The sequence below is a fragment of the Eleutherodactylus coqui genome, chromosome 5, assembly GCF_035609145.1.
Source record: "Eleutherodactylus coqui strain aEleCoq1 chromosome 5, aEleCoq1.hap1, whole genome shotgun sequence".
NCBI lineage: Eukaryota > Metazoa > Chordata > Amphibia > Anura > Eleutherodactylidae > Eleutherodactylus > Eleutherodactylus coqui.
Window position 1 is genome coordinate 167064828 of NC_089841.1, and position 27644 is coordinate 167092471.

General features: G+C 41.1%; 1 protein-coding gene across 1 annotated transcript in view; it reads left to right on the plus strand.

The window, feature by feature from the left end:
* SCARF2 (scavenger receptor class F member 2) overlaps positions 1-5403 on the plus strand; it is a 181941-nt gene extending 176538 nt beyond the window's left edge. Inside the window, exon 11 of the mRNA XM_066603670.1 lies at positions 78-5403. Within this exon, the coding sequence (XP_066459767.1) occupies positions 78-1333 (1256 nt within the window). The 3' untranslated portion in view covers positions 1334-5403. The remainder of the gene's footprint in view (positions 1-77) is intronic.
* Positions 5404-27644: the final 22241 nt, after the last annotated feature.

A 27644-nucleotide genomic window follows, 5' to 3' on the forward strand; every position in this document is an offset into this window, starting at 1 on the left:
CATATTATGAATGTGACATTACCTTTGTTCATGTTATTGATACTAATATGTTAATATCATACTGTTTTATCTTTTAGATTCAATGACAGACTGCAAACAAAAGGGAAATGTCAGTGTTCTGGAAAAAATGACACCTCCAATTAATGAGGAGGAAGCTGGGGAATATACGTACTTAAAAGATTCTGGATCTCCTAAATCATCCCAGGTGGATAATAGTGAAACTCCATTACTGAAATCATCTGACAGCGAAAGGTCGTCTTGTGGCTCAGGATCAACTGGTGGTGCATTGTATGCTAAAGTTGCAAGATTATCTAAGCAGTCTAAAGATGAAGATGACAGTACCATGGATAATAGAAGTGCTACAATAGGTGCAAAACCCCCATCTCCCGAGAGAACAAAACCTCCTCCACCAGATCCTTCTACAAAGCCTAAAGTTTCTTGGATTCACGGCAAATTTAATTCAAATCAGTCCAATTCCCTACCAGCATTTAATAAATCTCCAGATAAGACATCCACTAGTACTGAGCCATCGGAACAAAATTCAAACATTAAAGATCATCATAGAAAAAGAACCCCCAGTGATACTTGCCCTGCTGGTCAAGGCAGAAATGAAGACAAAGTCATCATGAGGAATAAGGACAAGGGACAAAAGCATGTGAAGGATGTGAGCACAGCCGAAAGCAAACCTGATGAATCTCTGTCTCCATCCAAGTTAAAGCACAGAAACAAAAGCCATGACCACATAGAAAGTATTAATGGGACAGTTCAAAATGCCCTAAAAAGAATAGGAAACCTGCATATCGACAAAAAGAGTGCTGATAATAAGGATGCTCCAAAAAGTCCAGATCACAGCAAGTTGCGGGGTGAGGTACTTCATCCTCATTTGTCCTCAGAGGCAGCTTCCTTGCTAGCTGCTCAATTAAAAGAAAAAACACAAAGCCTCAACAGAATAGAAAGCAGCACCAATCAAAATGGTATAGGCCCCCTAAAAACACAAAAAGAGAAACCTACCCCTCCACAGAAAGCCAAGCGATCTGCTGCAGCCATCAATCAAAAGTGCAACAAAGCAATTCTGCCCACAACCACCAATCTGCAAAAAATGATCAGTCCAGTTACGGAGCCCGTACCAGCCACCAACAATCTGCTTGAAAAGCAAAACTCTAATAGCAGTCAAGAGCCGCCTGCAGCTGTAAAGCAAGAAACAGGCGAACAGGTAGTAAAGAAAACACCTATTAAGAAGCCTCCTAGAAAGAAAAGCAAAGATGCTTCTTTGGACACAGATGGAAAGGTGCAACCGAAGATGGCCATAATGCCACCGCAGTCCGTAAAATAATGATGGCAGAGTTGCTATATACATTATCATTTCAAAAGGGGCATTACAAGGAATTCTCTTGACTCCTGCAATATACTTTGATGTTTTTTGCTGTAGCCACATTTTGAGCCAAAGAAAACCGTCAGTGCCTTCGTGATAAGGACACGTACATGTGGAAACAAGGTTGTCCAATTAAGTTGTTCAGAGACCAAGGAGACATTTCAGAGGTCAAACTTTCTTTGGAACTAAATCTAGAATACCATATATGTGCCTCGATATGTGGATTCTAATGCCGTTGCATACAGGATCCATGGCAAACGAACCAGGGTTAAGAGGGAAGGACGGTCTTAGAAGAACGCATATCTTTAAACACATGGAGAATGTGTTATAAAGACACCAGCAACTATGATACCGCCATAGTATTGGTTTGTCAAACAAGACTATGCAGCAACTACCGTAGTTACAGTTCTTATCTAATTGCCTACTGCCAAACCTTGCCTTTATTATTTAGACGCTTTATCATAATTTGTTTGAAGCAACTAAATTATTTAAAGAAATGCTTATTTTTGTATTCTATTGAAAAGTGAAGATTATGAAGGATCTTTTTGCAAGAGGGATCATAAAATGCTTGCCAGCAAAATGAAATGCCAATGCTCAGCATAGCTGTTGACACTCAACCTTAGCATCTGTCTTGTAAAGTGCATAAGCAGTGCTTATTTTAATATAAAATACTTTATGAATCTATTGCAGTTATGCAGTAATGGATAAGCTAGCTTTTTTTTTATTCTTTTACCTTTTTTTGGTTATTTTAGACCAGGATCAGTATTACCATGGTTAGAATAGCCTGGCTTAAAATGCATCGGCATGCCGTATATTAGGGCATGATTGCTACGTATGGATGGAACACCACAGTAGATTTATATATATATATGAATATTTAACGTTTGCTCATTTTTCGACATAGTAAAGGCAGCCTTATCTCAGAATGTAAACTGATCTTTCCAAGAATAGAGATTAATGAGTTCAGAGGGGAGTAAAGCTTTACCCAAATGATTTGATAAGCTGATTTGATAAGTCTCTTATCTTGGTTGTTCCGGATCTCTAAAAAGAGGTTTGCCATGGCTGGTATCTTGTATTGCAACTCAGTCCCATTCTCTTGAGTGGATATGACCTGCAGTTACAGAAAACGGACCGTAGACAACAATAGTGCTGTTTCTAGGGACCAAAAAACCTTTTTTTGCTTATTCTGAACAACCACTTTAAGTATTGGTTCACCAGACTGTGTACAACCATGAGTAGAATTCATCAGTGTCCCTTTAAGTCTGTTTTTATTTAGAATTTAGAGCTTTAGGCATAAAATGAATGGCTAATATTTGGATGGAGTTGACTGTGTGTAAAATGTAATAGGAGGAGTAGTAGAGGTCTCTTATTTGAGAAATAACACTTTTAAAGTCCTCAAAACTCAAGTTTAGTTTAGCACTTATTGTATTGTGTATCAAAGCACAACTTATGGAATGCTTTCAAATGACTCTTTCAATCAGATTTTAATTTAGACATTCACTGATTAATCAAGTAACAGGTAGCACTATTAAATGGTATGGGACATAATGTTTCTAAAAATCAATAGGAAGCTACTTTATTGAATACTAGTAGATAGGTCATCTCAGGATGGTGCTTGTAACAGAAACACAGGTCTTGCCACAGGACAATGACTCACACAAAAACTAGTGAGCACCGCCCCCTCTCTTGGTACCGCCCACATCCCGCTGCACATCTTTGTACAGCGCTTCGATGTGAGCGCTGAATGCAGCAAGAGCGGCTAGCCACAGGTTGGTGAAGTAGAATTAGCTGAGGCAAATGTGCAGGTTAGTGTAGCAGGAGTCGCTCTCTGCAACACTGTTGAGTGCAGGGCACAGTGGAATTAATTTGGATGTGGGTGCTGACTGTTAGTGTAGTAGGAGTTGCCCTCCACTACACTGGTGAGTGGTTGGCGCACCATTATTCTCCCTCAACCCCCACCCCCAGCTGGTGAGTGCCGGCCACAATGTCCTCTACAGTATAAACAATTAGTTGTCAAGTCCCCCTCAATTGGCCCACATGTATAAATGCCTTAGCATCTCAAGTGGTCATCCAACCACGTGGTGGCAGTATTTTGGTTACAAACTGACACAGGACATGCTAAGACATATATATTAGATTACCAATAGAACATTTTATATTTGCATACAAGGAGACTGAACAATAAATCTCAACGTCAAATTGGATCTAAAAATTGTGATAGAAAGCCATAGCTATCCTGAAATCAGTGACTGAGACAGCTGTTGGCCAAAGACTCCTTCAGCCAACAGCTCTTTCTCCCGATCTCTATAAACATGCATGCCTAAGTTCCAACAGTGGCTTATCTCCCGGCAGTTAAAGGGGTTGTCTAGTAATTTAACAAAATTGTGAGTGCATCTCTGGACTGAAGAGGGAACAGTATGTGGCTGGGGACAGAGCCTTACATCACATTATTCATACCTGATAGGCTGAATGGTAAGTCTGATTGAAAGGAAGAGTGGGGTGTTAGGCTTCACCCCCTTCCACTCCAATCTACAAATGCATTCACCAATCCTAGAACGTGTTTCTAACACACTGCATGAACAGAGGCCTTTTTGTTGAATTCCTGTACAACTCCTTTAAAGTGGTGTAGTCTATGCGTAATACTTGGCACCTGCTCAGTAGTTGACAGCAACATGCTAATTATTTGATGACTGTTTTTGTACTCATGATATTTTGCTTGGTAACTACCAGATATTACATAGAGAAGTCAGTAAGCTATATGTGCATCGAAGTCAAGCTGTTTTAAAAATTTGTATCAAAAGTCCCGTTACAAAATGTAGAACATATTCTCGGTACTACAACTCCTCTATTTTTATTGTATGTCTGTCTGATAGATTTTTCAAGCCTCATCTGTATTCATCTATAGTAAGTTTATCAAATCAGCATATTTATAGCTGCTCAAACTCGAGATCCAACATTATTTCAACTGATTTTATGGAAAAGGCCCTCCTCTAGAGTCTATATTAGAAATTCTGAAACAGTTTCTGCCAATGTGTGTGTTTTGCTGAAGTTACAATAACATTTTTGGACAGGTTCCCACATGTAAAACAACCATTTGAGAAAATGTATATATTTCTTAAGTAACAGTAATTTTAAGTAGAGTGAAAATTCAAGATTCCTATCCAGTATTTCAGTTGACAAAGCAAGCACTTTGTAGAGTAGTGTCAACAGAAACAATGGCTTTAAATTATAATTAGACTTTTTTTTTTAAAGTATGGTTAGAAATAGGGGGTGCAAAACTACCCCTCACTGGAACTGTGGAGGTACTTATCGATCCCCTATTTGCATAAATTTTTTTCCCAGGGAGCATTGCATGGCCTATATATAAATTCTTAATACTAATTTGGTGCTCTCCTCAAGAAGAAACTTTATCTTCCCTATACCACAGTAATGGCTAAAGTGAAATCCAAGCTTTCTTATCCATCTAGACTGGGAAGAGCTTGATAATTTGGCATCAGTAAGGAAATAGATCTGGTCTATGGGGTGGTGGCCCATGATGCATCACTTATCACTATTGAAGGAGGTGCCACTGATTCTAATGTCCTGGATACATTGGTACTTACGTGCCCAATCACACACATGTTGCGCAAACCTATGGAAAGTGAGCTGCACAGAATGTAGTTTAATTGCTTAGTTTATTTGATTGATTGGATAGCGTTTATTGATTGGACTGTGTTGTTTAGTCAGCTTTTAGGCAGTGTTACTTAGATGCCTCACAGTTATTTATATCTAGACAGGGCACAATTGTATTAATTGGGAACTATGTGGTACAACGTAAGAGGGGGGTCCTGCACAGGAGATCAACCAACCACTCATACAATTCTAGGTTCAAAGGAATCGGTTAAATTATGCAGCCTTGCATCATTGATTTTATACATGGTGACTGCCTGGGCCACTTTAGCTTACAAATATGTTTTTCCTCCTAGTAATAATGTTAATAATGTTGGTCCAAAAAATAAAAGTAGTTGACGGCAAGGCCATTGCCTCCTATATATATATATATATATATATACATATATATATGTATATATGTATATATATATGTGTATATATATATATATATATATATACATATATATATGTATATATGTATATATATATGTGTATATATATATATATATACACATATATACATATATATATATATATATATATATATATATATATATATATATATATATATATATATATACATACATACTGAACATATTGGTTTGTAGGTCTCTTTATTCCCACAGCTTTCATACGATATTACAGTGCCGCTTTCGCCCATACTTCCAGTCACGCAGATCTTCCGGATGCTAAAATCATAAATTTTGGAAACAAGTATTTAAATGTTGGTGCTATGCATTTGTATTGTATTCTCTTTGCACATAAGGCCTGGCTTTAGGTATAAATTATAGTCATTTACAACTCAGTTTCTAGCATCTTACTGCAAACTGCAGTTTTGCTCTACTTGATAACAGTGGTTTCTTGTAAGTACTTTTGGGTTAGTGATTAACAGCTTGTCCTTTTGGTTCCTCTTATTTAACAGCCTAAAGGATCAGATTCAGCACAAAGTCATTTCCATGTTTGTGTCAAAAATATTCTAGAAATATGAGACTGGTGAGGGTTGTGGACACCTTTGTTCAATTTTTATAAATCCATATATTTTTACACTGAAAAATAATTTTGGTAATTGGAATTAATCATTTTCTCCATTTCCCCCGTGCTTACAGTCTGCAGCTATACATTGCAAGCTGGAGAGCTCATTTTTTTTGCGAAATCCGTCAATCATGCTGACTGAAAGGTTTTGCAGCTAATGACGGGGTATTTAGTGTACAATTTACAGCAGACAAGGGGGAAGATATGATGCATAAAGTTTACAGTCAGGAAGCAGGGGGGAATCTATAACCAGCAGATATTATATCATAAATCATTATTATTACTTCAGTATCTATCCAGCATTTCTAGCTGCTTTACCAAAACAGAACTAAAAATATATAGCAGCCTATTGTAAAGAAAGAACCCTAAAGAGGCGTATGTAAAGCAGATTGGCACACCAAATTAAAACAAAATACTCAAAAAATTACAATCTTTATTAAAGGGACACTGTCACCACGGAACAGCAGCATAAGGATATGTTCAAACGGGGGAAAATGTTGCAGAAATTTCGCAGCATTTCCACCCCATGTGAACATACCCTAAACTAAAGTATGGTGCTGTTTCAGGAGGTGACGGAGAGACGGGGATGTCATTTTTATACTTATCTGCTCCATGGTTCCCACGGTGTCCTTCTATAAAGTTCACACACCGTCTGAAAATTTGACTCTTTTCAGACCGCTGTAAGCACACTCTTCTATAGAAATCTACGGGAGAGCACACACAGCAATTTTGAAAAGAGTCAAGCCTTTAGACAGGAGCGTAACTATAGAGGATGCAGGGGATGCGGTTGCACCAGGCCCAGGAGCCTTATGGGGCCCATAAGGCCTCTCTTCTCCATATAGGTAACCCAGTACTATGAGTAAAGCATTATAGTTGGGGGCCCTGTTACAAGTTTTGCATCGAGGCCCGGGAGCTTCAAGTTATGCCTCTGCCTTTGGACCACTCTCAGACTTCATGAGAGGACTCTGCGGGAACTGGGGTGCGGTTGAGTATAAAAACCACATCCCCCAGTTCCCCATCATCTCCTGGAACGGCTCCAGTAACTTAGTTTATGGGGCGTTCCATGGTCACAGTGTCCCTTTAGGCCCTATTACAAGCACTGGCCACTAGGACCTGGCTCTTGTGAACAACGCAAGCATATCCTGTCAAAAATGCTAATGATTGATTTCTCTGCTTTCCACTGCTGCTGCTCATGCTGCCCCACTTCTCCCCAGCCACCTAGTCTCTGGCAGCAGCTATACACTGCAAACACAGGAGAAAAAATCTTTATTTCCTTATTTTTTAAGTAAAGGGGTTTTCCAGGGAGAAACTATTGATAACTTATCTTTAGGATAGGTCATCCACATCAGATCTGAAGAGTCCACTGCTTGGGATCCCTGCCGCTCAACTAATGAGAATCTTCTACGGATTGCTAAAATGTTCAGAACATTGTCTGCAGTGCTGTGGCCAAGTTTGGTATTGCAACTCCCACTCATCCACATTGGCACCATGTTTTTCTAAAATAATTCTGTATCTAATTCTGTACACTTTTTACTTCTTTGTAGATGAGAATGTCATTAAAATATCCCTTTAAGGAAAAAATAATTCCCATTGAAGATGCACAAGGCAGGTGGATGGTGGATAGTGTTAGAAAGAATTCTACAAGAAGTATAATGAGAAATCGATCAGTATTTGATTGATCAATTAAAAATTGTTCAATCACCTATATTTTCCGTTAGGGCTAACTTTCATGGGAACAACTGTGATTTGAGAGTCTTTAGTAATCCAATCTCAAACGATCTGCTGCTAATCATTACCTTTCACTTCTTTCAGTTGTAAAATAGTGATCTATGCATTAGTATCATGTTCTGCCTACAGGTATAGCAAAAACAGGTAGAAAACTAGCAGTAATATTTATCAAGTATTTTTTCAGTTGCCTTAGATTTACAATTCAAACGTTCATAATTCATGATTTTTACCCAGGAGCTTATTATTTTAGATCATGTCTGTCCCTATTGGCATGTGCACCATACAACCATTTATATAACTATCATGTCTGCTATGCATTTTTCATAAACATTTTTTTTCTGGTTTTAATTGAAAAGTATATATGTTGCTATACTGATAGCTGATTATATATTGCAATTACTGTATAGCGTTGTGGATATTTAGGAGGGACAGCTTGAATATGTAATTTGAATGCAATTTCGCCTTTGTTAGTTTAGGGTTTTTTTCATGTTTGTCATCTCGTGAATGTGTCATTGTGGGTCAAATCAAGGTTAGGGTGGAAGGTCAAGCTGGTTTTGACTGATGCCCTTGTACCTGAGAATATAAAATACTTTCTAGTGAAACTGAAAGCTATACACAACCAATATTGAGATATTGGTGATGGAAAAGTCCTATTTATAACCTGACAACTGAACTGAATGTTTAAGTTGATTTTTGTAAAGTTGTTTGCTAGTAGGTTTAGCTACTTACTATTTTGTATTAAAAGACTGGTACTGCACCTGATCTTGTTGCCCCAAGGAGAATCTTTGTTAATAAATTTTCTTTTGTTTTACTTTTGTCTGAAATGTTTTTAATTTTAATGATTTTTTAATGTCTTACTTTTATGATATTAAACTTTGTTTTAATATATATGGATGTAGAATTAGTAAAAATAAGTTTAAAAACAACCAATACTTCTGTTATAGCATTTTTGCACAAATAATTTGTGGATCAATGACAAAACATGGCGGATTTCAAAGAGTTTCTTTTATGGCAGTGGGAGGACAGGGTGACGGGGCAAGTGGGTTGGTAAGTGACCACTTGTACCATAGTCCACTGCAAACCAAGGACTAGGGCACATAACCATTGGACATTAGAGATTGTGGCACCAAACAACTTGAAGCAGGAACATATGCAGGATTTTTTCAAGGGAAGGGGGGTTTAAGAAAAAAATTGAGAACCTCTGGCTGGACTCAGATAGAGATGAACGAGCGTACTCGCTAAGGCAAATTACTCGAGCGAGTATTGCCTTTTGCGAGTACCTGCCCGCTCGTCTCAAAAGATTCGGGTGCCGGCGGGGAGCGGTGGGGGAGAGCGGGGAGGAACGGGGAGAGACCTCTCTCCCCTGTGCTCCTCCCTGCTCACTCCCGCAACTCAATGCTCACCCCCGCCGGCACCCGAATCTTTTGAAATGAGCGGGCAGGTACTCGCAAAAGGCAATACTCGCTCGAGTAATTTGCCTTAGCGAGTACGCTCGCTCATGTCTAGACTCAGAGCGTTGTGCATGTTGCACTCCCCCCCCCCCCCCCCCCTATTCTCATATAGTAGAGAGACTGGGAGAAATTCTAGTATAGTATGGCGACTGGGATCCTTTCTTCCCCACCAATGGCAGCTATACCCTCTACTCAACAAAAGTCTGCTGTACTGCATATTCTTCCCTGCCTGTCCCATTGCTGCTGCGGGGGGAAAGAATACTTGCTAACAATAGAAATAGTCAGGAAGTGTTCTCTCGGGGCTAGTAACAATAAATTGATTTATACACAATTGTCCAATGAATTAAAAGCAGAAAGACGCCAATAAGATTTGTGCTTGATAAAGGAGTCAAACCCCAAAACGCACTGTACCTACCCATTTCTGATTTCTGTTATAAAACTCATTAAATTGAATTTTATCCCACACCTTCTGTTACTGAATTCCATCATCATCTGTCCAGAGCACCTCCTCACCTGGAAAAATTGTGAGGTAAGAGGTTCTCTTGGGCTCCCACCCAGACTCCACCTCCCACAAAATTAGCATCATTTACGGACTACTGCATGAGTGGGGTGGCACCCTGAGCACTGGAGGACTTTTCTCCATAACCATTTTCTCTTGTAAATTAATTGATATAGTCTACTTAAAGGGGTATTCCAATTTATTTATAGCATAATCGACAGATTATGCTATAAATGTCTGATAGATGCAGATCTCACCTCTGGAACGCATCTCTAGAATGAGGGTCCACCAACCTCCATCCACTGTGATGCCAAAGCCAAGTTGGCTGGCAGTGTGGAACAATCCAAGCTGGCTGAGCTAATCAGTTTCTGGAACTCCCATAGAAATAAGTAGAAGTTACAGAAACAGTATAGCATAGCAATCTACACTGATTCCATAGCTTCTGAGTTACAGAAACGACGTATCTTGCTGCGCTATACGTCTATGGGCATTACGGAAACTGCATTGCTCAGCTCATTCAGCTTGGCTGTTTCTGTACCCATGGCCAGATGGCCAGGGTATAGCTGACTATTATGGGTATACCCTTATAAGTGACAAAGACAAAAACATACAAAAAATAAATATTACATATAATAATATTATTAAAAACAAAACAAAAGATATAATCGAAAGAAGCATACATGACAAACTCAAAGATGCATACAAGTGATAGCACCCTTTGTTACCTGCAAACAAAAATGTCAATCTTAAGAAAATCTTGTTTTCAATTCATTCTTCAAAAACTTTAGTATATATGGTATTAAATAAATAAATACATTCCTTTTCATTTTAAGTACTTGTCCCACAAAAATATTGTTAATATCTAAATACAGCCCATAATTATAAACATTTTTTGTATTTACAGTACGGTGCAAAAATGTAAGGCAGACGTGGAACAAATGCCCTCTTATTGCCCTCCTGATAGTAATAGTGCCCCTTACAGTGCTTACACAGTAATAGTGCCCACTTAGTGCCTAACTCACAATAATAGTACCTTCTTAGTGTCCCCTTCAAAGTAATTGTGCCTCTTTTAGTGCCCTCTTAACAGTAATATTGCCCCCTACAGACCCTACATCAGTGATAGTGCCCTTTTTGTGCCCCCCTCCCCCCCCCCACACACACACACACAGCTAAAGTCTCTCCTTAAGAATTCACACACAATAAAAGTGCTACAAAAACCAAATATTAAAATGAATACTCACATAGCCCTGTTCCAACTATGAACAGAGTTGCTGACAAAACAGGCCATTTCTAGACAGGGCCCTGTTCTGTCAGAGGGAAGTATGATAGCATAGGCAAATACAATGACATCACTGTATTGAGTTTCCAGCAAGTCATAGACTGCACAGCCGAAGTGGCCGGCATCCTAACAATGCGCATGATGGGCCAGGAAGTCAGTGGCTGGGTGCAAGTAGGTGGTGTAACCCTTTCCATCTTGTGAAGTATGCTCCTGCATTGCACTAGAAAGAAAAACAATGCACAGAAAGTAGGGGACACCAATCCACTAAACCACAAGAAAATAGGTTACTCGGCTGCAAAACTACTAGACATCTGATTACCGTCTGCAGATCTAAGCTGGCCCGTCATTGGTCCACATTGGACTAGAGAACCTTAAGCCCCAGTGGACATTATTATGGGGGTTCATTATCCATTTAGACAGAAACAACTCCTGTCCATATTTCATTGCACAGTCAACTCTATAGTCACAATTTAACATAAAGAGCAAAGAAGTAATAATTAGTAAACTAGCACCCCCCATAAATAAATCAACAAAACCCAGGGTCATTTAAACATATCCATTGTCTGCTTATGGACTATTTCCTGACCGGACCCCATTATAGACCACCAGAGAATTTTCTATTTTTCTGTCTCTTTGTCCAAACCCTTGTTATGTATGTAGATCTTATGTTTACTGTAATCTCAAAAGCTAGTTAATTTGACCATTATGTACTTCCTATAGCTAAGATGAATAACTCATTAGTTTCGAACTTGTCGTTAAACTAAAAACCTTCTTTGCTGTGGATATTCAAGATATGCATGCATAGTAAATTAGATGTATAAGTCTATAAGGAAAAGTTTAGCAGTGACTTAAATACAAGCCATTAAATACAAGCCAAACACATCAAAGCGATCCAATTTTTAAGAGGGAAAAACAGGAAGACCAAACCAAATCACTTTAATGAAAACAGGCCAAATCACTTGTATAAATATAAGAAAAGTAGGCCAGCAGATGTTTCTCAACTACTTAAAAATACAGTAAATTGCATTGCACACAAGTAAATGTTTGTCCCAATGAAAAGAAGTCATTCATAATAAAAATGTGAACTGACTGCCATTAAGCAGTAAATACAGTCCCTGACAGCTATTATTTCAGATGAGTTCAATAACAAAGCATTCATCCAACAAAATGTGACATTGTTTCTCAGTAACCTTCAGAAATTATAAACTGTACTACCCTGCCTTTGCATCCCTCAGATCTTTCTTACCCACCCTCAAACACAACTAGTCTCAACCCACAGACATGCATGAAAATAAAAAAACACCAGCTAGTTAAAACCAACACCCGACATAAATAGTCTTAAAATAATTAAACACCTACAAGACAAAAGAGGCAAGAAACATAAAGTCCTTATTTACGAAGATGCTGTAAGTCTGCTGAGAATCTTCGATAGAAGCCTGAGCCAGTATGGTACTATGCAGTGTCATAGCTTTAGGGGTCACAATGATGACAATTCAAACTGCGCCCACCCAAGCCTGGGGACACACAGGGACCAATATTACTCCATGGGGGAGGATGCACAAAGGAACTACTTTTATTACAGGGGAAGAATGCATAGAGGGACCACTGTTATTCCATGTGGGGGGAGGGGTTGAAGAGGAACATAGAGGGACCAGTATTACACCTGAGGGGAATCCTCAAAGAGGGACCACTATCATTCCTTGGATGAAGAATGCGCAAAGGGATCACTATTACTCCAATGGGGGGAATGCACTGAGGGACTACTATTATTTGAGATGGGAATGCATTATTTCTCTGTGGGTGGTATGCACAGAGGAATCTCCATTACTCTTGTAGACACACACACAGGGACCACTATTACTCTTGGGGTATGTACAGAGGAACCACTATAACTCTTGGGAAGAAAGGGGAGAGCCACTATTAGCTGAGGGTGGGATACACAGAGAGACTATTATTACTTGGGGGCATAGAGGGACCAATATTATTTGGAGGTGCACATGGGGGCCACTATTAGATTGTGGGCGCACAGGAGGACCTCTTTTACTTTGTGGAAGCACATGAGAACCACCATTACTGTACCTTGTCAAAAGGGACTTACTACTTTGGGGCACAAAGTGAGTATTATCACTGTGCGAGGGCACAGATAGGGGCAATAAGTGTCATGCACAAAAGGAGGTCAATGACACTGGACACTAAAGGGCCGAAAGGAGTAGTAAAAATAAGTTTTATGAGGGGCCCAAGCAGAACTTTTGACCCCAGGGCCCATAAGCCTTTAGCTACAGCCCTGGGCTCCATTGTGCAGGACTTGAAATACTGTGTAAAGGCCCATTTACATGGAGTGATAATCGCTCAAAGATCACTCAAATGACAGTTTGAGTGACAGCTCTGAGCGATCATTTAGCATAAACTATTAAGTAGCTACTCAGCTGTTTAATAGCTTATTAGCATGCAAATGAAGCCTTTAGCTGAATGCAGTTAGTAGCCGGAGGCCTCTTCTCTGCTTTCAGTTCCTTTGTTCTCTAATGGGAAACAATGCTATCAGCACTACCCGTGGAGAACTGCAGATAAGACCACATGACAATTTTTAGGTTTACCTGAATTTAACAGTCAACTAGCAGTGCACGAAAAAGTGCACGATGGCTGTGCGTTTAGATGCAACGATTATTGCTCAAACGATCGCTTTTTAGCGATTTTTGAGTAATCATCGCTCCGTGTAAATGGGCCTTAAGAAGCTGTATGAAAATGCATGTATTTACCTAACACGGTATGCGGGTAAATGTCAGTTTGAGAAGAGTATTCCTTTAAATTTAGACTATATGCACTGTTTACATCCAATTAGGAAAAGAAAACATTTCACATAAAAATGGGCCAAGTACTCAGGCATCCTGAAATGCTCCTTGTGTTCCAAGCATGATTTATGTTTCAATATAGAGAAGGTTTATCCAGATCTGACAATTCATTTTGTGAAACTATTGTTTACGATGTTTTTTTTCCCTTTAATACATTGCTTGAAATATAACCTAGTTTACATTTTTGGAGATTGAATACAGAAACCCAAGTGAGCACCAAGTGACCTTTAACTTTCATGATGAGGGGGTCCTGATTACATTTAAGTATGTTATTATTAATATTAAATTTTTGATAATAAGACATAGATGAGCTACAAAGTGTTAGAACTGTGCTTTACACCACCATGTGTAGATTCTCCCCTTCAGTTTATTATCCCCTGTACCATAGGGATAGTTAGAACCATGTGATTGCCCCTTTGAAACAGAAAGGGAAGTGAGGAGCATGGTGGTCAGCTTAACTCGCCAATCCTCTTCTGTTCCAACCCCTAGAACATAGTTTGTGGCAGCGCACAAACATCCTGTTGTTGGCTGGCATCAGGAGGACTCAATGTCATTGTGCCTGGAGCAACAGAGCACCAGAGAGCAAGGGTATAAGTAGGTATATGATCTGTGGGGTGGTGGTAGGGGGTCTGAAAATGTTTTTTTTTTTTATTAGAGGCCTGAATTTAGTAATCTAATCTAAGGTCTGATTTATTTGGGGGTCTGTATAAAATATTGTGTCCATGCTTTAAAGCATGGACTCACCTGGTATGGAGCCTGTCAGATGGCTGGACTCCACACCTATGGTCCAAGTTAACACCAAATATCCTCTTAAATTATCCCGCTATGGTGGAGTAAGCCAGAAGAGCAGCACAGGAGGAGGAGGATCTGTGGTCTGTCAATCTCAGTAATAGGAAGTATAGTAGTGCTCACTTCGGTGAACCCTAAAAGAACCTTGCGCTACTTGCAATATAAGAAGAGAATATGGAGGAACTTACTTCACCAGGAGTCATTTGGATATTACCAACTTTCCCCCAAATCCAAGTCAGCCAAACGCAAATAAGGCAGATAGTGGAAGAAAACTTCATCCAGGTGTTTATTGATAATACAGACGATACATCACATGTAAATCCATGCAGACAATGAGTTTCAAGGTGTACGGAACCCCTTTTTCAAGGGGTCCAGTACCTTGCTGCCACCTGTTCTGTTCACTTAAAGACTAAGTCGTGGCTGAGGTGTCTGCATAACAGGTAAAAGACCTGTCATGAGACCACCCCTTTAATTAGATGTAGAAGAGAAATTATGTCTCTGTTCTTTTATTAAATGCTGTAGCAATTTATTTTTTATCTTCAAAAACTTCCCTGCGGGCGGCCATATTTGGGGCACACACTTCTTTCTTGCATAATCTGTATAGCTAGTACAGCACGGTGTATATGATTTATGGTAGCTGCAATGAATAAAAGGTATCAGTAGACTAGTACAACCTTTAAGGAAGCGATCCAGTACAGCTCCGTCTCCTAGAGACCAAGCAGTAGCAGGAGAGATGTATACACAGCCTTCTCTAATTTCATAGTGTTATTATTCTGCCCTATGTAATATTCCAGCAGTATAATAGAACTGCCATTAAGCCCTCATCTGACCCTGCCTCAGACCATACAGCAAAGGTAACAGGTGTGCTGTAGAAAACAGGAAAGTTCAGGGCAATGTGGGCTCTAGTGGGCCATGCAAAAACTGAAAGATAGTTTTATATGGATAGTTACGCAAAAATAAGCGTTTCTAATAAAAACCTTATTAAATTGATTTTCTGATACATTCCCTTTGATAGGTTAATTGTTCTTAAATTTGATTGCGAACATATCTATTAACTCTGTCCAAATTAAGAATTAAGAACAAGAACATACTGCACTGCAAGTTTTTACTAAAACATTAAAAAAACAAGAACCTATTATGGAACTATTGAACACCTCTTGGGTAGAAAAATATAGGTTAAATAAAGTTAGTATAGACATTAAAGAGTATCCCCATCACAGTCAAGATGAGAATATACCTCTACATGCCACAGCCAGAAAGGCCAGAAATACGGAAACGGCCAAGCAGGCTGCACTACACTGTTTCCGTTACTCCTGTAGAAGTGAATAGGAGTTACAGGTACAGCGTAGCAAAGCAATCTACACTGTTTCCATAGCTCAGGAACTATGGAAAAAAACATAGTTCCTTTCCCTTTCCAACCACCCACAGCCACTACATACCGCCAGGACTGGGTTGAGATATAGGTACAGGTCCATTAGGTGGGATCCACATCTACCAGATTTTTTATCAGACATAAAGTCCTAGCTGGGAATATCTCTTTAAAGTCAAAGAGCCTAAAGTCAAATTCAAGCTATGAGCAAAGACCCCTTTACACACATCAATTATCGCCCAAATTTCGGTCTAAAGATGGCAATAATCGTTGCATTTAAATGCGCCCATCATTCACTTTTCTGCCGAACAATGATTTTATGTTCAGCATAAAATCCATTATTCGGCAGAAGAGCTGATAGCAGGGACTTCCTCCTGTGTTCTCTGTGGGGAGCGCTGATAACATTCTCTCAGCTGTCAGCCCCATGGCAGAACAAAGGGAATATATTCAGAGAACAGACCACCCTTTGTTCTCTGAATATAGCTCCCGGTGGCTCACACTCATTAATAAGCGACTAATTGGCATTAGTACCAATTAGTAGTTTATGCAAAATTATCACTCAAAAGCCTTTTTTTGAGTGATCATCTTTGTGTGTAAAAGGGCCTTAAGGACCCAAAGAGTCATAAGCACATAAGCAGGGCATGCTTCCATGTGCATTGTCATTTTTCACATGTTTTATAAAAACTTTAATAAAGACGAAACAATTTTAAAGTTACCGAAGTGCCAGTCTTCATTCAAGTCTGCTATATTAAAGTCAAAGACCTACTGCTGCTTTAAGCTGAAGACAAGAGGACCATTCATGGTCTAACAGCCAATGCTCTGTGCGCGGGTCATTTAGCTAATGTATCATATGCAGAATATTTGCACTCTCAAGGGGAAAAGCATGGCAGTAAAGAAAAAGAAAATGCCGATCATGTGGCTCATAATTGGATCCAGATGCTGTCAAAGTGATGACATAGTGCTGTGCTTTCCACACGAAGGCAGACTAAACAAGAAAAGAACCCTTACAATTTAGTTCTTTTATTCAAGCAAAAAGAAAAAAATACACCAGCCACGTATTTGTACTTTTCAGAATCCTGTAAAACTTATACACTGAAAGACCAAGTGTAAAAGCTGTCCAGTGATTCTACTTACATTTAATTGTACATTGCCCACTATCCCCACATCGAGATTACATTGTCAAGTGAACCTTTGTTTGTCCTTTCAACTTAATCTGAACCTTCTGGGACAACAATGGGGCAAATGTACGAAACCTTCTAAAATAAAGACTGTCTATGTTGCCATAGCGACCAATCACAGCCCGGTTTTCATTTTTTTAAGAGAACTATAGGAAATATTCATAATTCAGTCTAATTGTAAGATATTCTTTATCGAGAGTACATGCTATAAATAGTGTGTCTGACATGTGTAAAGGCCCATTTAGACTCAATGATTATTGCTCAAAATTCACTCCAAAGCCGTCTTTTGAATGATAATCGTTCTGTGTAACTGCACTGACATTGATTTCGTTAAGCCGTCACTAATCATTGTCTTTCAGCGTGCTGAAAGGCAACGATCAGCCTTATTAGGAATTCACAGCGGGATACAGCTGATACTATTGTTTCAGCTGTATCCCGCTCCCTGATAACAGTCTGGGTATGAAAAACAGAGCGGTCCAGCTGCGTTCTTCATCCCTTGCTCCTGCATCCTCCACTCTGAGTGCTCGCCTGTATAACAGCTGGATGCTCCGAGCGGGGAACAACTGGCTGCAGAAGACAAGCGGTCCTGCTTGTCTTCTGCATCACCCGCTTGGAGTGCTCGGCTGTATAACAGTCGGGCACTGTGAGCAGGGAACAGCTGGATGCAGAAGACAAGCAGCCCCGCTTGTCTTCTGCATCCCCCACTCAACGTTTGAGCGATCACCTTTCGCTGTAAATGGACACAACGGCTATCACTTAAAAGTTGATCAAAAGATGTCTTTTGAGCGATAATCGTTGCGTTTAAATGGGCCTTTACTGACCACACAAGGTCAATTCTCTATTGTCTATATGGGAACTGCAGTGAATTCCCCATTATTCACAAACCTTGGAACCACTGAAGCGACAGTTTTTCAGGTTTCTGGACTGATATAACTGACAACACTGGGGAACAAAAATATAATTTTTTCTTGGTGCCTGGAATTTTCGACTTAATTCTGGGTATTTTTGTGCTGCAGATTCCAAAAAAATGTTATTCTTTTCTTTGTAGGAGTGCTAGTTTTTGAGATATTAATTATTATTACTTTATTTTTGCAGCAGAATTAGTTTACTGTTCATGTACATTTTGTACATTACATCCCTGATTTTGCTGATGTTCATATGTGTTTTGTTTCCATTACAGACATAGATACGGCTACATCAAGAAGCAAATGTGTGTATCATTCTGATGTTTTTTCTTTTATTTGCAGAGAATACACATTCTCTCAGCAGAGACAAGCTATAACAGACTTTGTGAAAAGAGCTTCTTTAGCTTACTTTGCAGTGTACTAAGACAAGCCTTGGGCACCACGTATTGTGTGCAAAACATGTACAGAGCACCTGCAACAATGGTGGAATGGGAAAAGGAAGTGCATGAAATTTGGTATACCAATGGTGGGATGCGAGCAGAGCAATCATAGCGACAGCTGTTACTTTTGTTTGATGAATATAAAGGGCATCCATGGGAAAAACCAGAGTAAGTGGACATATCTGGATTTAGCCTCCGCTAAACACCATGTACCACATTCAGAAGATATACCTGTCTCAACATGTAGCAGCTTTCCAGAGCTCTCCGAAGAAACAGATGAACCGACTGATGGGAAAGAAAGCTATGCTAAGCAACATGACAGTGATTTCGAAGGACCATCAGGTTTCAATCAAATAGAACTGAATGACCTCATAAGAGACCTAAATCTTCCAATGAAAGCCTCTGAGTTGTTAGCTTCCCAGCTGGCAGAAAAAAGTTTACTGTTACCGGGAACCAAAATCACAGTATACCGCAACAGAGAAGAAGAGTTTCTGCCATTCTTCACAAAAGAAAATGATGTTGTTTTCTGCAACGACCGGCAAGGGTTACTCATGATACTGAATGTGAGCGAATACAGACCAAGCGAATGGCGGTTGTTCTTAGCTAGCTTCAAACGTAGCCTAAAATGCGTACTTCTACATAACAGAAACAGATTCAGGTCAATTCCTATTGGTCAGTCAGTTAGTATCCTGGAAGGTCAGGCAATAATAGTCACAGTTAGGGTTGAGCGAACATACTCTGCCAAGCTTGATGCTCGTTCGAGTATTAGCATACTCGATGGTGCTCGTTACTCGAATGAGCATCACGCTGTTTGACCCCGCCCCAGTTTTTGTCTCCTCCCCGCTGTGACGTGCCTGTTTTGGCCCCGCACCGACATGACACAGCGTGCGGGTCAACGGCAAATTTTTTGGCTGGCAGGCAGAGAGAGAGGGAGAGAGAGAGAACACACAAACCCAAAAAAAAAAGCTCGGGACCGGGCGTCCCACATGCAAAAATGCTCGAGTCTCCCATTGTAGTCAATGGGGTTCATTACTCGAGTAGAGCTCTCGAATTTCACGAAAAGCTCGACTCGAATAACACGGACCCGAGCATTTGGGTGCTCGCTCATCTCTAGTCACAGTCATAAAGAAGATAACGTATCGTGATCACCAATGGATCATCTGTGTGGATTAAAAATGATGAATTTCCTTCTAGGAAATCAGGGCGGGTACATGAAGTACCCATGTTTTCTATGTCTGTCGGACAGCAGAGTTAAAGATCAATACTAGGCAAGAAGACAGGGTTCCTGGAGAAAAAATATAATCACAGAATCTTTGGTTGACAGACAAAAGATCATATTGCCACCATTGCACATTAAACTTAGTTTGCTGAATCAATTTGCAAAGGTTCCCAGGAGAAATGGAATATGTTTCAACTACAAATGTAGAAAATTCTTGGGCTGAGCATGAAGAAACTAAAAGCAGATATAATCAATGGACCGCAAATCAGGAAATTAATGAAAGACCGGCGTTTTCAAGATTCTGTGAACAATATTGAGGCACGTGCGCGGTCACTGTTCTGTATAGTTGTACAGAATTTTCTTGGAAAGAACAAGGCCACTAACTACAAGTTGCAGTATCTGTACAGTCATTTAGATCGATTTCCATTGTGTCCTGGTGATTTTAGCAACAAACAGCGGGAACAATTTTACCAAGAAATAAGGATCATGGAAGAATGGTACCATGCACGATGGGATATACATATACTAGCAGACTACTGTTGGAGCATCCATTGCGAATGTCCCTGAACATTGCATCGTCGGAAATCATAGAAACGAGGGTTCAATGACGTGCCAAAAGAAGAAACTTTTGCTAGGAGTTCATTTTCTAAGCTTCATGAGATATATACTTCCAATATCATATATTTTTAGTTATTAATAGTTAATTGTGGTATAATATTGAAATTAAATAGTTTGTAGTAAAAAGGAGACCTAATGAGCAAAAATGAATCTACAACCCAGAAATGTCACAAAAATGTTCTAACGTCTTAGGCCTCGGTCACACGAGCGTTTTTTGCCGCGATTTGCGGATTGCATGATGGATGCGCATCCGCAAATCGCGTGACTGGGGCCGAAAAATCTGCTCTTAGCCGCGTTTCCTTTGAAACGGGCCCGAGCAGTGGAGCGCTGTCCAGCCCATTGAATTCAATGGAGCCGGCAATACAGCCGGCTCCATTGAAAGCAATGGGCTGCCGGCGATCGCAGGATGAATTTTCGGGAAGGGCTTAAAAATATAAGCCCTTCCCTGAAAATCATCCAAAAATGTGTAAAAAGTTAAAAAAAATATATACTCACCTTGTCCCCGCAGACGGAGTTCAGCCGCGGCCGGCTGGCAGTTCTCCTCAACTGCTCTGAGTAGTATTCAGCAGCCGGGGCTTTAAAATCCTTGCTTGCTGAATGGGCTGCCTCTGATTGGTCACAGCCCTCACCAATCAGAGGCAGCTCTCACCCATTCATGAATTCATAAATGGGTGAGTGAGTACGCCTCTGGTTGGCTCAGCGCAGGGACCAATCAGGCGCAGCTCTCAGCTATTGAATGACAGCTGCCCCTGATTGGTCCCTGCGCTGAGCCAATCAGAGGCAGCACTCACTCACGAATTCATGAATGGGTGAGTGAGAGCTGCCTCTGATTGGTGAGGGCTGTGACCAATCAGAGGCAGCCCATTCAGCAGGATTTTAAATCCCCAGCTGCTGAATACTACTCAGAGCAGTTCAGGAGAACTGCTGGCCGGCCGCGGCTGAACTCCATCTGCGGGGACAAGGTGAGTATATATTTTTTTTTACACATTTTTAGATGATTTTCAGGGAAGCGCTTATATTTTTAAGCCCTTCCCGAAAATTCATCCTGCGATCGCCGGCAGCCCATTGCTTTCAATGGAGCTGGCTGTATTGACGGCTCCACTGAATTCAATGGGCAAACATCATTCTTCTCTGCCACAGCTGTTACAGCTGTGGCAGAGGAGAATGATTTGTGTTGTATATGTTCTCAATGGGGTCGGCGCTGCTGCCGCGGCCCCATTGAGCGCATATAGAGAAGACCAGGAATTGCAGATCGCAGATAGGCGCGATCTGCGATTTCTGTTCTATAATTAATCGGACAAGCACATAAAAAGCGCTCATGTGTCCGATACCATTGCAAAGCAATGGTTCTATAAACTCCGCGATCGCATGCGCAAATCGCGCGAAAAATCACCTGTGTGACCGAGGCCTTAGGCACCAAAAGTTCTGTTCTCCAGTTTAATGAGCTAAAATCTCTCTGTGTACCTAGAATCCTACCCCCTATCATCCAAACAAAAATAAAACGCTTTATTTATGATATGATGGCTGGGTTTTCTTAAAGGGCCACTCCAGTGATTTTTTATTCATTCACTATGCAGCTATCTGCCTGCTCTCAAGTACCTTTGCAAGTCAGGAGCAAGGAGATTTTTTATTTTTCGGGCTCCCCAGCTCTCGGCACATGCGCCCAACATTTTACGTCTGACACGCATGTGCAGAAGACGGCGTTAGGTCCTTGGCAGACCAGAACACCATGGGACATCACTGAGGACGAGGTGAGTAGTTTCAGCTACCCTCATGGATCCGATCCATGAGGAGAGATGAAACTTTAAGTTTATTTAACTTTTTTTGTTCTTTTATGCAATCACCGTTATCTATTGAATAATGGCGATCACTTGACTGGGGGTCGCACACCGCAGCCCCCGATGACAGCTCCAGGCTCTCGGCTACCTCCGGCAGCTATTAGCAGGGAGTAGTCACACTCCAAAGCCCCGTAGGAAAGTAGCTCTGCGTCAGGGTGATGTCGAGAAAAACTACAATCAGTATTCTTAGCATGGAAATGGAGAAGCATTCAGTTAATTCAGTTTCTTTCCATTGATCATTTTCTTAAGATTAGCAGAAGTTCAACAGTTAGCAATGGTGTATGGAATATTTAGCAAGCACTTTTTTGTGTCCTGTTAAAGGAGGGTCTTATTCTCAACATCTCCCACTATAAATCAGGATAGAAAGCTATTTCAAAGAGCATACACAACAGGACCATGTATCACATGACCATTCATCAATTTGAATAAGCAATGTATAATTCTATACTTCCACCTGCAACAATAATCAGTATTTGGGGAGAGGCATGCTTCAAGTAATAATAGGAGCAGTAGGAAGAATGTGGTATTTGATTTTTTATTTATGTTTGTAATACCATAGATGGGTAAAAGAATACATTCTAAAAATACATAAGGACATACAACCATCAGAAGCTAGCATAGTGGGCTACCTGCAGGAGCTTATGTATGTACAAGTGGAGCTCTTTGGTGTTGCCCCATGTTACGTTCTCCTTTTTATACCACCCCTGCAAAACATCTGACAGATGTATACAGTGTATAAGGGCCATGGTGCAGGGAGTGATGCTACCTTTATTAAAGTTCAAGCTGTCCAGTTCCACCTCTACCCGCAAGAAGCATAATGCAGTCATTCTATTCAGTGATGAATTCATGAAGCTTTCTATTTCTTATCTTATCATCTGGCAAGATTTAGATGTGGAATTTAAAACATATTACGTATCTCTTGGATTCTGCAGCCTTTCGACTTCAGAGCAAAATTCTGTCCAGGGACCGGAGGGTAAGCAGGATATATTACCTGCAGTTATTCTTCTCTGCAGGCTCTATGGGTCCTGCTTTTAGCCATTCAAGATGACAGACAGAATCTTCAGATTACTTATCCCCACAGTACAGTGTTAGACTTCCAATGCACTATACCTGCTCTCTGATTGGCAAGTTCTGCTCAAGTGATCAGTTATAGCCAATTAGAGAGCAGTGCACAGTGTACCTAGGTAGTTAGAAAATTTCAAGGGACATCTTGAGCAGCCAAAAATGGAACCCGGAACTGGTGGTTTCATGGGACGACAGAGAAGAATAATTACAGGAAATATATCTTCACCCCCTTGCAGTTCCTGGACAGAATTTGATCCTTAAACTGGAGGTTTGCTTTAAGTCCAGGTTCTATCTGAATTGATAAAAACTACCAGTAATGCAAAGCTGAACATTCACAATTATATTCTGTATTGTAATGAAAATAAAACACATGTATTTAGTCGCAACCACTTGCCCATGTAAAATGTGAATTAAGTTGTCAAAATCATGGAAAATCTCACAAGACAAAGAAAGTATAGAGAAGAGTTTTTCTTTCCCCTTCAGTAGAACTTTAAGGTCTACAATGGTTCCCGCCATCTCTCTGATCTGGGATACAGCTCCTCCTGACAATTTAATAGACTACATTTTATATCTTACTTTCATATTAAAAGCAATTAAATTATAAATTAACACCTGTCCTTGAATTGTAGGGTTAAATCTAATAACACACTACAATTCACAAAACACTGTTTGGTAAATAAGGGAGGAATATGATAACGAGCTCCTTTCAATTAAAATTTCAATTAAAACTGAATCAATTTGCTACCGCTGTGCTGAAATTACAAACTTTTGATGAGAAACAGCACCAGTGTACTTTGACAATCAATTTTACTGCACTGATTATGCTTCTCCGATAATTTGGAAAAAAAACTTTTCAAAAACTGTCTGAAAGTAGTTTAATAAATCAACAATATTGGTGTCAATAAATCTCCAGTGCAGTAAAGATAATGAGAAAATCCTGTGGTGAACATAGGATGTTCTAAACTGATTTTAAAGGTGTTTGATGGACTGCTGTGTTTATTACGATATCTTAAATCGTTAAATGAACAAAAAACTACTTAAAGGGGTTGTCCGGCCATAAACATTAGGTCTCATTACTTCTGTTTGCCCATTTCCATGCACTTTGTAATATACATTGTGCATGGAAAATGAAGCAAACAGAAGTTTTGGACTTACCTGAAGGGATGCCCCCCCCTGTGTTGCTCCTCCGTCGTCCCTGGTTACCACAAGAATCTTCTCTTCTTGTCGGGCCAGCTCTTGTCGGCGCGGGAACGAGCCCCTTCTCATCCGCGCATGCGCAGTTCTTCTCTCTGCAGCCGGGACCGATATACGATCTCCTTGTGTGCAGGGGGGGAGGATGGAAGAGCCTCAGAGCAGGAACTGAGCTCCCGCCCCCTCTCTGCCTCCTCTCCGCCCCTCTGCACTATTTGCAATGGGGAGAGCCGAGACGGGGGCGGGGCTAATTCGCGGACCTTAGCCCCGCCCCCGTCCCGCCTCTCCTCATTGAAAATAGTGCAGAGGGGCGGAGAGGAGGCAGAGAGGGGGCGGGAGCTCAGTTCCTGCTCTGAGGCTCTTCCATCCTCCCCCCCTGCACACAAGGAGATCGTATATCGGTCCCGGCTGCAGAGAGAAGAACTGCGCATGCGCGGATGAGAAGGGGCTCGTTCCCGCGCCGACAAGAGCTGGCCCGACAAGAAGAGAAGATTCTTGTGGTAACCAGGGACGACGGAGGAGCAACACAGGGGGGGGCATCCCTTCAGGTAAGTCCAAAACTTCTGTTTGCTTCATTTTCCATGCACAATGTATATTACAAAGTGCATGGAAATGGGCAAACAGAAGTAATGAGACCTAATGTTTATGGCCGGACAACCCCTTTAAAGCTTTCAATTACTGTTATTTTTGTTTTCTTTATAGGAGTTCAGGCCCCAAACCATATCAGTTGCTGTGACTTGTATCTTTTTTGTTTTCTATTTACAGTTTACATTCATAATTGTATCTAAACAATTGTATCATATTATATAAATATATATGAAAGACATTCTGTGGCTGAACTGGAGGGGGCGACGTGAGTAATAAGAGGATGGTTAGACTGCACATCTGTCATCTAAAGGAGGGATATTAGATTTGGGGAAAAGATGGCTTGGGGAAGGTGTTCGTAGTCTGCACAAATTTGCCAGTGGTCAATATAAAGATTAATCCAATAATATTTTAATCCCCTGGACAGTAATCATGAGATCCAGCCTAGAGGATAACGGCTTTCAACATAAATTAGAGGCGGATTGGGAACTTTGCAATGAAAAAAAAATCTAAAAATGGCCTCATCATGTAGGTGGGTCCAAATAAATAGCACAGGGGCCAACACAAGTACTACCTGATGTGGATCTGTGCTTTCAGAGGTCATCCATTTGTTGCTTGTTTCTCTGGGCCTGGATTAGCTGAATGTACAATTACACCAGCTTACCTCTTCCTCATGCCAAAAAAGGAAGCAGACGGGATATTTAACCCTCCAATACCTTCAAATTGGAAAAACCTCCAGAAAATGTCACTTTTTATTGTAGATATTGAAATTATGCCTCATGTAAATATAATCGACGCAGAACTCAGTCGCCTTAAAGGGGAGGTCTCGCGAAAGCAAGTGGGGGTATACACTTCTGTATGGCCATATTAATGCACTTTGTAATATACATCGTGCATTAAATATGAGCCATACAGAAGTTATTCCACTTACCTGTTCCGTTGCTAGCGTCCTCGTCTCCATGGTTCCGTCTAAATTCGCTGGCAGCTTGCTTTTTTAGACGCGCTTGCGCAGTCCGGTCTTCTCCTTTCAGCACGAGCCGCTTCAGTGTGCTCCCCGCTACAGCTCTTCTGCGCATGCGCAGACGAGCTGTCACTGCTCGGGAGCGCGCTGGAGCGGCCATTCTGTACGATCCTCTGTTAGAGGAAGGTGCAGAAACTAGAGCTGCCCAGCGGAGAAGCCCAGCAGCCCAGCTGTCCCGAGAAGCCGCCCAGGTAAGTGATGGGTCGGGGGGTGATCTTCACTAACAGGTGAAGGTCCCGGGCCACAGCGGTAGGCCCCGGAGCCCAGCGCTAGGTTCCGGAGCCCAGCGCTGGGCTCCGGGGCCTAGCGCTGGGCTCCGGGGCCTAGCGCTGGGCCGAGGGGGCCTTCGTCTGTCAGGGTCTAGCGCTGGGGAGCCGGGGCGGTAGCGCTGGGAAGCCGGGGCGGTAGCGCTGGGGAGCCGGGGGGTAGCGCGGGGGAGCCGGGTCTAGCGTGGGGGGCCGGGGGCTAGCGCCGGTTACCTGCTGCCTGGCGGTGGGTGACTGGTCGGCCGTGTTCACTCCAGGGGTCCGGTCGGCGGCTGCGGGGCGTCGTGTTGTCATGGAGACACAGCTGGCAGCGTCTCGGGAGCGCGCACGTCGGGCTACAGCAAGCGACGGGAAAAAAGCCGGCGGCCATCTTGGGGAAACTTTTAAAAGTTGCTGAAACGCTGGAACGGTAAGTTACAAACCAGCTAGAAAAGTCATTTACAGGGGGGCTTAGTAATGTATGCTTAATTAGGGGGACTGGGCAAAAAAAAAAATTCACTGCTTCCTCGAGACATCTCCTTTAAGTGCACTTTGAACCCCTTAGTGAGTTAACTAATTTTAGCCATAAGACCGCTGTCCACACGCATAAGAGGTGCTTATTGGTTCCTATAGAAACGTACACATGGATGATTGTTAGACGTTCAAATCGAATGTCAGCTCCGAGGTGCGTGCAAAGATACGACCTGTCCTATCTTTGCTACATGCTTTCCATACACTCCTATGGAAGCTGGAAGGCACGCATCTCGGATGGTGTGAATGGGTTATTATAAAGTAGTTAGATATGGCCCGTTCACATGATCTTTAGAGCATAGCTTATGGCTACACTGCAGCCGGACAGCGCTCGTGTGAAAGAGCCCTAAGAGCCAGTAATTATATCCCCTTTATTGTTCCAATGGTCATAACTTTTTTTTTTTTCGTTACAACATGTCATACAACTATATTATTTTACAGGATGAGTTCTAGCTTTGAACCAATTTCAGGAGCATATAGTATATTGTTTAGCTTTTATCATTTTATTCTGGGAGCAAGGGGGGAAAAAAATCACACCATTGTTTTTTGTGATTTAATTTTTATGATGTTCCCCACGTGGTATACATATTATGTTAACTCTATTCTGTAGGTCATTACAATTATGACAACAAATGTAGAAGGGTTTTAATATGTTTTACCATTTTTGCACAATAGAAGCACTACATTCCATTACCAGAGCAGTTTTAGAGATATTCACAATTTTTAAATTATTTTTGTAAGCTTATTTTGGTGAAACAAGATCATCAGAAAACGTCTATTTCGTCAGTT